General features: G+C 37.1%; 1 protein-coding gene across 1 annotated transcript; it reads left to right on the forward strand.

Moving 5' to 3' along the window:
- The first annotated feature begins 6,771 nt into the window (after window positions 1–6,771).
- On the forward strand, window positions 6,772–7,901 carry LOC101304603 (transcription factor bHLH61-like). Its single transcript, XM_004305052.1, has 4 exons — window positions 6,772–6,843; window positions 6,968–7,081; window positions 7,174–7,344; window positions 7,815–7,901. Exons 1-4 carry the CDS (start codon window positions 6,772–6,774, stop codon window positions 7,899–7,901), a joined length of 444 nt encoding a protein of 147 aa, XP_004305100.1.
- The last annotated feature ends 3,565 nt before the right edge of the window (window positions 7,902–11,466 follow it).

The following is an 11,466-nucleotide window of genomic DNA, read 5'->3' on the forward strand; positions in this document are numbered from 1 at the left end:
TGTTTCTTCTAAGTATTAGTACTTCAATATTTTTTATTTTAGAAATAAGTTAACAAAATCTTTGTAATGAATGGTGCTAGCATGCCATGTCTTTAACTTGCCCAAACGTTTGATAAGGGAATACATATATCCGTGTCATTCTAGCTTGAGTATTAATAAATTTGCCGTATGGCTTTTACAAAAATAAATGAAAAAAAAACTAAAACATAAGCAATACGTCAAGCATGGTTAGTAATATTCATAATGAGAATTAAACGTAAAAAATGCATACGTGCATAATTCGGAAAGTTTAAAAAATAATATGAAAAACGGCTATAAAAAACATATAAAAAATTATAAAATTTTATACGGTCGTGTTTAAAATGAAAGATAATGAAAGATGTAAAAGTAAAGATTGATATTTGTAACTTTTAGTACATGTATGTAGTTACATATAACTTTAGAAACACCCTAATCATCAAGTATATATGAATGCCACATTATCGAAGAAGAGGTTCCAATCGTTGCCAATATCTTTGGAGTAGGTGGCCTATCGCCTCAGAAATGTATCTTAGTACTGTTAATTAAGTTGATGATCAATCATACATATACATTGCTGTCACCTTTCCATTAAGTCGAAGCGACATATTGGTCTTGCCTCCTATTTTGTTGGGGTTGCATATATGGATCGAAAAATTCTCTCAAGATATTAGTCTTCCATCTGTTGAGATCAGTCACTATATATATGATCGATGCATATGTTGGAGTTATCTAGGGCTAATCCCACATGTGAGGAAAAGAGACAAAAATGGTTTGTAAAATATGCTCCATGATCGAATAGTTCTAGAATTCTATCTTGGTGTGTATTTTACAAAACGATTTTGTCTCTTGTTATCATATGTGGGTATGTGTTTCCATCAAGAATATATATTTCGCTATCTGGCTACATGGTCTGATTAAATATATGTGAGATTGTTGTGTTTCCTACCCGTGAACTCAATGCCACCAAGCTTTCTAGTCTCACATCACAACAGAATTCCATGACATGAACTCTCCTGGTCCCGGCCAGTCTCCAGTCATTTTAATCCCTCGATCAATTAGATACTGTTAAAATGATATATAGCATTTGATCGATACAGTAGTAGATCTCATTCTAAGTGATCTAAAATTATAATGGATGGATACCGGCGCGCGTTGAAGAAGTTTTGCATGCATGGCTGTGGCTTCAAACTATATCACAATGTGATCTTTGTTTCCCGGACTATACTTTGTATTTGAAATGGATGCATACATCTAGTGTATCAGCAAGGAAATCTAAGAGTATGCCATGCCTATGATATGTACTCGGATCGAGCACACATATGCATGCGCATATTAGGTTTTGTTTTACTATAACATTTCTTGTAAAATTAAAACCTAAGCTTGTATATATCTGTTTCATTGTATATATAAACGAATTAAGGTCTCATTTGGTGCTTGATTATGATTATTGAATGGCTAACTTGTTGAATATATTGAAAGAAGTAATTAGGGAAACTAGTTTCCAACTTTTGAAAATTGAAGGGAAAAAGATGGATTACAAAGGTACCTTAATCAGCTCCATCTTTTAGTAAACCTTGAAAGCTTGAATCTAGCTAGACCGAGTCTCTGTGTCATATTCAATCCTAGTGAGACACGTAAATCATGTTTTAGTTTGTTTGCTCAGGTGATCGAATTCTTTTGGTTGTGTATATATGTTGATGTCATATTCGACAACGAACTTGACTTTTCAACCTATTCTACGTAGGAAGTGTTGAAATGTCAAAGAGCCACGTATGACTCTAACCTTTCAATGCACTCAAACCATTATTCGAGAAATAAAGATGATCCTCACACGTAAATAATATTGAGATGCCCAACCTAGCATTCAAAGTCTTTCTTGGACTATCACCAAGTGTCTTGGCATGCCACCAAGTGTCTTGGCATGTCACCAAGTGGTTACCTCACCTTCTAGCTAGCATGGTAAGATTAGAGCATATTGTGACCTAATCATTAGAGAAGTATAGTCTAAATGGGTCTAGAACCTCAACCTCCAACGTCGATACTTCGACCTCCAAGACCAAGGGTTCGACCTTCAAGGCTTAAGAGCCTTAACCTCCAAGGTCGATACTTCAACCTCCAAGACCAAGAGTTCGACCTTCAAGGCTTAAGAGCTTTAACCTTCAAACTCTCTCTTGGACGTCCAAGAGTCGCATAGAGACATGTTAGCTAATGGTTTACCCTTCACCCACCTTCCCCACGTGTCACAAAGGCATGGCTCGAGACTAACTTGATAAGAAGAGACCACATAGTGTTGACACGTGTTACCAACTCTGCCAAACCCATCTTGGAATGTCAGGAAGCAAGGCTGACACCTTGATTTTGGGGAAGAGCCATGCTGAGCCCATGCTCTTCCTTTCCACATCACCAAACTCTCTTCCTATAAATATCAAGCCTTCCCAAGGCTGAAGAGAACTAGGCAACTCTATTTTTCTCTCTTATTCCCCATTATAACTACACAACTTCTTCATTTCACTTCTCTCTAGAAACAATGCAAAAGTGCATAGGAGAGACTCTCTCTTCTTTCCATCACTATGCCAAAATGCAGTCTCTTATTTGCCACTTACAACACTGATATGCTAACTCATTGGGCACTTCTCTGCCTTCATTTATATTGTTCAAACACTTTACTGACTTGGGCGTCGGAGAGTGTTTGGCCGGCCTTAGGCTGGTCCTCCGATAACCTCCTAGCTCACATGTCAACAAGTCATCCACCAACTTGAGGAAGAGAAGGCCCAAGTCAAGTGGCGAATGTCCAACGCCAAGAAAAAGGCTCGCGGAAGCTAGCTCGCCTTCAAGGAGTGGAGGAAGCTAGCTCACCTTCAAGGAGAGGAATCCCACCACGAAGTACGTGGTACATGAAGGCTCAACACCAGTCGAATGAAGCTCATCAAAGGGGTGGAGGAAGTCCACTAATGAAATGGAGGAAGCTAGCTCGCCTTCAAGAAGTGGAGGAAGCTAGCTCACCTTCAAGGAAAGGAAGTCCACTAATGAAGTGGAGGAAGCTAGCTCGCCTTCAAGGAATGGAGAAAGCTAGCTCACATTCAAGGAAAGGAAGTCCACTAGTGAAGTGGAGGAAGCTAGCTCACCTTCAAGGAAATGAAGCCCACCACAAAGTGGAGCATAAAGGCTCGACATCAGTCGGTGGAAGTCCACCAAAAGAGTGGAGGAAGTCCACCAATGAAGTAGAGGAAGCTAGCTCACCTTCAAGGAGAGGAAGTCCACCACTTTACACTAATGATTTCAATGGACCTCTCGTTGACCCATTGGAGCTAAAAAATGACACCAACAATATATATGTGATTTCGTCATTGCGCGAGTTCCACGTACTATTTGCTTAATATTCTTCAACGATCATAGGGACGGATCAAGAGCTAGCTAGCCTAGCTAGCAACGATGGAATATAATTATATTCTGTTTACCGATCGAATCGCATGAAATTCTACTTAATGTATGGAGTACGTATGGAATATATGACACATATGCTAGCTGATGTAGATTAGAAAATATAGATGAGATTGTGCATGCCAATGCGGGAAGGAATCGAATTCGAATCGAAGGATGCTGCCTACAAGAATGGAACGCTCTCCTCTCTGCTATGCAACAGCTCCCACAAATTCTCATCCCCATGCCATGAAAAGAAAATCTATCTGGGATCTCCATGATTTGAGTTGTTGAGTACATATATGCATTGATTTAAGGTCAGCCATGTGCTGTTTGGGATTCTGCAGAAGTCTTGGATCGCATATCGCAGCAGAATGCTTTTCACTTAAAACCGCAGATTATAAATTCTATCTCTCTTCGTTCTCATTTCTGTTTTGCTGAGTTTTTGTTTCAGCAACAGGAATCGTGCTAGTTAATTGCAAATTGCAGCTAGATTTTTCCCTCCAGTTAATCTCCAAGAGATAGGAATCTCTCGCTGTGTAAGAAAAGTATAAATCCAGAAAGAAATAGTATGGTCACGAGACGAGTTTCCAAATTTAGTACTGTTTGTATTAATATCAGTATTGTCTGATAGGGCGTCCAATCATGCCTCTGAAAATGTATTCTTCTCACAATTCATCATTTCATTTCATGCAAAAATTAAAATATACATAATTAGGGTTTCAATACCAGAAGCGCGTACAGATCAGCCTATATGGCACCAAACACTCTTGAATCTTGATTACGATATACCCAGATTTCCAGGTATATATCAATATTAGGTTATAACCTGTTGCATTAGTTCTATGCCCGTCCAATGCAATGCTGCTGGAACAGTGATCAGTACCTTCAAAATTATAAAATACATTCATTTATGTGGTTTAGAAAACAAAAACTTGAAAGATATTTTTTTTCTGCCGTGTGACTGAAAATTACTTAATTTCCATTCCAATGATGTTGTGTGATACGTGTAAACAGAAATATTGGTCATCATTTTGTAATATTATCCTAACTCCTATTATAGAACTAAACTCATCATCAAATGGTGGCTAGTGCACAAGTTGTCATCTGGACTTTTAGAAATTGTAGACTAAACTCAACAGCATTTGATGATCAAAACAGAAATCATCAAATGCTGATGATTAATTTTAACTCTCTTTTTACAAACAGTACGTAATACTTTTGTTTGTTTGATAGTTAAATGTACTTAAGCTAATTCACTTTCAGTAATTAAGTAGATAGCCTCAATTGACAGAAACATTGAACACCCGCTGTGGAATTTCCGGACCAGCATTACTCGACCTGTCCAATTATATCAGTACTCTACTCAGTCACTTTATCCAGTTGTTTGTAGAAGACAACAAATCGCATCAAGTTCTCCCCAGAACTTAATCATTGCATAAGTTAAGCTATAGCTAGCTAGGGAGATGATGATGATCGAACATGCGCTGCATCCTGTATGCCAATCATTCTCTTCGTAGTTCGAATAAATTTGTTGTGTGTATTTTTACAGCTAGCTTAATTTAAAGTTTCAACATGCTTCATGATCGACTTCATCGAAGGATGAGTAAATGAAGTTGATTTACCTCATAGAAGAACTGAAATGTACATCATTTTGATATATTGAACAATTGGAGCATGGTACAACCAAAAACCCTAAGAAATAAAAGCTAAAACTGGGCAAAGAGACAAAGGACGGAGCTGGTTGTGCAGGTTTTTGTGAGATTGTTTTGTTGCGATGATTAGAGAGCTAGGCACACATGTGAGTATAAACATATAGCCGGGGGAGATACTTGATCATTATTTGTTTGTGTACGATTTGATCAGACAAAAGCTAGCTAGTCATCACCATATTGAAGCAGTACTGAAATGTTTAATGCTTTTAAATCTATAAACATAGATACATATATTGTACATTAAATACAATTATATTCTTTTACATTAGTATATAGTGTCGATCGATGAGACAAACGAAATGAAAGCCGTATATATATTGAAGCAACCTCAGAGGTTTTAGTGTTAATGTATATTGATCCATACATGCATGCAGGCTATACTATATAATCTTCAAAGCTAATCAACACCGGCGAACTCCTAGCGGCCAAACACTGCTAATTCGCCTTGAATGATTGAAACAAGAGGTAGAGAGTGCATATATGGCAGGCGAAAAGAGCCATGGTTTTTTCTTGTAGGGAGTAGAATGACTGTGGATTTGGTTAATTAGGTGATTATATAAGAAGTCAGCTTAAGTGAAAGAGTATGATGAGATGGAGAGGTGGATGATGAGGAAGGGAATCTACACGTGAAGGGATTGAGAGAGAGAGAGAGTAGTGCTGGTTGTGTGTTGTGGGGTGGAAGATGATGATCGAGAGGGAAGGCATCGAAAGCAGCGAAGCAAAGCGTCAAAGGTTGTTTAGCTGTCAAGCCCCCTCCAAGCCAAACACTAGTTGCCTCACGGGCTGCACTAATACAAGCTAACCCAAACAAAACCTTCTCTTCACCCTTTCTTTCTTCTATCTTCTCACGCACGTATGTATTCGTACATACTCTCCCATCAATCCATCGACCTCATCGTTTTGTCCCTTCTCTCGCTTCTCTTCCGATCCTCTCTTTCAATCACTTCATTATCTGAATTAAAACCAAAATACCCTTAATCATATATATACTTGATTATATATGTATATATAGGGAGACACGTACAGGTAGAAGAAGATTTTTAGGGCATGCATGCAATAGTATATGCCATTCAGTGAGATCCATAAAATTGAGACCAATTATACTGAGAAATGATCTAACAAACCGGTTATTAGTCTACCACTAATTTTAATTGCAGCATATGCATGATTATTCTAACACTAAATTTAATTCTGAACCATGTTCAACGAGCAATCAAACATCCCTGCTCTCATGCTACCATGCCACGCTGAAGCTCCCGCTCATGGCATAACTAATAAAAAGACAGTAAAAACCAAATACATGTATACTAAGAAGGGTTAAGAGAACATATATATATGGTACCACAATCCAGTTACAAACAAACATACTGAATTACTAATTAGTATGATAATTAACAATTAAACTAACATTCAAGGTCAATTACGTAAACGGACAAGATCAAAGAAAATTACTTAATTTCTTGGTGGGGGAGTGAGGTTACTCATGCAAACATTTCCTCTTTGAGACGCGCTTCAAGCCCCTCTATATAAGAGAGGACGACAGGAGAGACATGAAAGAAAAAACAAAGAGAAAACCAGAGAAGCAACCGAGAAGAGGAGAGGAGGGATTGAAAGCATGAGCTCTTCTAGGGGGCGAAAGAAAGCAGCTCTATATGAAAAGCTTCGGGCTGCCACCAATTCTACTGCTGTAATTATCTGATCGATCCGATAAGCTTACAATTTCACTTTCTTACAATTCCACTGCTGTATAATTATTCTATTTTCCTTTGGAAATTCATCATGTATTTGTTGTTGTATCTGTGATTTGACAGATGAACAGAGCTTCAATTATAGTTGATGCATCCAAATACATCCAAGAGTTGAAGAAGAAAGTCGACACACTCAATCAAGACGTTAAAGCTTCACAAAATCCATCGTCACCGGCGGTATGGCATATTTCCGTTTGAATTAAACACCATGGTATGTAGAACTCTCATTTCATGAATACTGATCATTCGATTCTTGATACTTGCAGCAGGTTACTGTGGAAACCCTAGAAAAGGGTTTTCTTATAAGTGTGTTGTCAGAAAAGAACTGCCCAGGTTTGCTTGTTTCGATCCTAGAAGCCTTTGAAGACCTGGGCCTTGATGTGCTCGATGCTAGGGTTTCTTGTGCAGACAATTTCCGACTGGAAGCGGTTGGAGGAGAAGTAAGAAACCAATAAGCTAATCAGTTTTTGTGTTAGATGCAGCATCTACAACATTTTCCAATTTCCATTATTCACAGTTGCCCGGCTCATTGGCTGTTCTTTTTGTTTTTAGAAAGGAAAGAAATTGCATAACCTAATAAACCTATGGGTATTGGAAGATAGTGTTGTGTGTGTGTGTGTGTATACACATTCGTATACTTTGTAATAAATACATGTATCGAAGGTTGTACTAGACTAGCTAGAACAATCACGAGTGAGTTTGTACATTGATCGATACCAAGTACTTACCACACCTTTGGATTCCCATGCCAATTGCAAGTACTGACACAAATATAACGAGCGGTAGGCATAACTTGGGACTCATGATCGACAATGCAAGCATTCCTTGATCCATTTCTTTGAGTTTCTTTTAGCCACGCAAATTGATTCAATGATCAAGGAACTTAATCATACTATTCTTGGTTTTGTAGAACCAAGGAGAGGCTGATAGCATAGACGCACAGGTGGTGAAACAAGCGGTGTTGCAAGCCATTCAGAACTGGAGCCAGAACAACTAGCTAGCTAGTGATGTGCAAAGGTTGATCCCAACGGTGCTATATATCGCGTACATGTACTCTTCCTGTTCCGCCTAAGATCAGCTTGTACCCCTTTCTTTCTTTCTTTTAATTTTTTCTGCTATGTCTAAGCAAGCTAAGCTGCTGGAACTGTTAATTGTTCAAGTCGATCCTCAATCTACTTACAATAAATCAAAGCAGGCTAGATCTGAAATGCTGATCGAGTACCACAAAAGAACAAATAGCTCAATCAGACACTAGCAATGATAGAGAACTAAGCTGTTGAGGAAAACTACCACTGCTCCATTTTCATTTTCTTGTTAATTAACATGCTAGCTCTTCCATATATAATATGACTTTTTCTTCTCAAGAAAACAATAGGGCAATATATAATCGCTCAGCACGCTTCATTGTAGTTTATATTTTTCATTAGTGTGATACGCAGATTCTAATCCCAACTGCAGCATATAGCTAGATCCTGAATATCTTCTCACAAAAAACAAAAAACAAAGAAATAGAAAGATCCATAGATAGACTAGAAAATAAATTAGGATCCTAGTGGAGAAATTATTCTCTCATGGGTGTAGCCAGTGGGAATTGATTCAAATGAACACTGAACAGATTCTGCAAGAATCCAATGAGAGGGGATATGGAATCAAGATCGACATTCAAACATAAACGGACCCTACATGTATGTGCTACCCGTATATATACGTATGCACCGTATGTACGTGTAGAAGGCCCTTAACGAGTGGTTGATGAGAATGTGAAGGTAATAGCCTCTGATGGGCCGCTGCAGAATGTATTTGAATGACCAAAATCCTAAAAGAATGATTTCGGCCCAATCATTTGGAAAAAGTAAATTGTTGGACGTATTGTATCTATCTTTTTTTTTTTTTTTTTTTTTGGTAAACCATCCTCCTCTGATGAACACCAACGAAATACGAGGGACACATTGCAAGGACTAAAATTTTAGTGATTACGGAAATTTTAACTCTCGAAAATATAGAAATTTCGATAAAAAATATGGAAATTTTGAGAAAATATCGATTGCAGTAAAAAAAAATTGAGAAAATTGACGGAAATATGAAGAAAAACAAGGAAATTTTAGATGAAACTTTGAGAGATGTTTGTTTTCTATATTATCTACTATATTTGAAAAGAAAACCTTGAATAAACATTGATCTATAGGGAATTGTAGTAATTTAAGGGGAAAAAGTAACCATTGAACCGTTGATAATTCTTAAAAATTTACTTTAAACATCTACTACTTTTTTTATGACTGGAAACCCAAATAGAGGTTAGGTCATCACGCCTTATATACATATAATACATTTCACATAGAATTACATGAGTAATTTAAAACCACGTAAAAGACCTATGAGGTACAAAATGTCACTATTTCATCGTCTCTCTGTGTAGAGCGATCAGTGTATTGTGAAGAATAGTCATTAAATGATATAACTCACGAAGAGAATAATGAAAAAGTGAAGTAGAGGATCATGAAATGTGTAAGAAAGAATTACATTGAGACGTTTTTTTTTAAAGGTAGTTATGGAAAATTTGACTTGTTGATAATTATAAATAGGAATTAAGAAGTGTAGGTAAAAAATAGTTATAACTTAATTGTAGATTAGACAATTACATAAGTTTTACCTTTCGGATCCGTAAAAAAGAAATATATATCATAAAGATGCGAAAATGAATAATTTGGATGCTTAGCAAGGTTGGTTATGGCATTGACCTTGTATCAGGCCGGCCAAACAAGGTTCGAAACTTTTGTTGGCACCAAAATTTGGTTTTTAGTTTGAATTTTAGTTTGGTGAATGGAGACAAGGAGAAAGTTGGCAACTAAGGTTCGAAACCTGTTAGGACCATCCAGTACAAATTGGCCACGTGGGGTGCGGCCTATGAGTCAGAGTGGCACTTTTCTAGAATATTCCATAAATATCGGTGAGAAATCGAATATTTCGCGAAATATCGTGATATTGAGATTTTCTGACAAGAAAACTTTGGAAGGTAAAAGATATTTCGCTACATGAGAAAAACGAAATCTTTGGCAATAACTTGCATTGCATGGTGGCTCCAGGGGGGGGCCATTTTAGAATACGTTTCCTTTTGGTTAATTCTATTTTCCTTTTAGTTTATTCTAATACCATATATAACTCAACATTAATTAATTATAAAGTAAATAGAGTTGTTAATGACGCACTCTTTGTTAACTAGTGCATGTTAGAATACGTTACTCTTTATAATTTGGGGTTTAGGCTCTATGTCCCCCCTCCCCCCTTTTTCTTTTTGTATTCTATGGTTTCATTAATAAAAACTTAAGGGTTAAGGCAGTCTCACAGGCCATTCTTACAAAAAAAAAAAAAAAGAGCATGAATTCAAGAACACGTTTCATTAAGTTTGTTGGTTGCAACAAAAAGCCAACTTACTTAGGGTCACGCGCCTAGGAAAAAAGAAAAAGCGAGAGAGAAAGTTTGTTTTCTCTTACGTCCCTATCGATGCGTCTTGATCGGGAGAGGTTTCGGTCGGGGTGTAGCCGTTTTGGTTGGCTCCCATGGGTTTAGAACCACTACATGTTGGGGTGTCGACGCTTCTCATTAACCTTGTTGGGAGTTTGTAGGATTCAAGTCTTCTGGTCTTGATGACCATTTTCTTGTCTCTAGTGTACCAGAGATTTGGTAGCTCTCTTAGAAAGTTATTTCAGGCCTTTTGGTCTGATACTTGTTATAAGTGGCCTATTAGTGACTACTTGTATTATTCATACCGCTTGTAATATCTTCTGTATGAATGATAATATTTGATTAAAAAAAAAAAACATGTTTTGTTGATGGTATACTAAAATTTGTTGAAGGACACATATAGGTCGTAACCTATACCCGCCGAGCACGCAATTTGTTTCTACACCGGTGATGAATCCTTTCAAAACGGCAGCAAACATACTCCTAATCCAGATTCCATTACAAATTTAACATCTTGGTTATTGCCAAAACCAAATGAATAAGCACGGGGCTTGCCTGTTAGGCTGCAGCTGTTGCTACTTGTTATTGGTATTTTACTTATCCAACCATGACATACTGACATAGCATGCTGACAGATGATCTAATAACCTATTCACTGAAAGAACCTTGTGCCTCTAATTATTTACAAAACTACAAAAGGTTTAGGTAAACCCTATTGAAAAGTTTATATTAATTGTTAAGCAGACAAATCGTTTAATGGCTTAGAAGTTGATATTATATTAAAAATTTGTCCTTTCCTGAGTATCAGCTAGCGTTCATATTTGACTTTTTGAGATGTTACGAAAAAGATGCAAAAGCATATTATCCGTGCAACAAAATATATTTATATAATTAATGTGCAAGTCATGACTATTGGAGCTGTGAATATAGAATGATGACTATAATCCTCAACTCTTTCATCTGGCATTTTTATTTCTAATCCAATCAGATTAAGCACTCATAATAATAGAACATCTTCTTCGATTTTGGGTCCTCACCTCCTGTGTTTGAAACAGTTAGATTAGTTTTTTGGGTTTTAGTTTTGTAAACGGCATTCATAT

The sequence above is a fragment of the Fragaria vesca genome, linkage group LG6 (genome assembly GCF_000184155.1).
Source record: "Fragaria vesca subsp. vesca linkage group LG6, FraVesHawaii_1.0, whole genome shotgun sequence".
Taxonomy (NCBI): Eukaryota; Viridiplantae; Streptophyta; class Magnoliopsida; order Rosales; family Rosaceae; genus Fragaria; species Fragaria vesca.

Bases quoted from the DNA above. Each gene is read 5' to 3' on its own strand.
- LOC101304603 (XM_004305052.1), top strand. From the start codon at position 6,772: ATGAGCTCTTCTAGGGGGCGAAAGAAAGCAGCTCTATATGAAAAGCTT. The intron at 7,082-7,173 runs GTATGGCATATT...TACTTGCAGCAG, and splicing joins AAAATCCATCGTCACCGGCG to GTTACTGTGGAAACCCTAGA. The intron at 7,345-7,814 runs GTAAGAAACCAA...TTGGTTTTGTAG, and splicing joins TGGAAGCGGTTGGAGGAGAA to AACCAAGGAGAGGCTGATAG.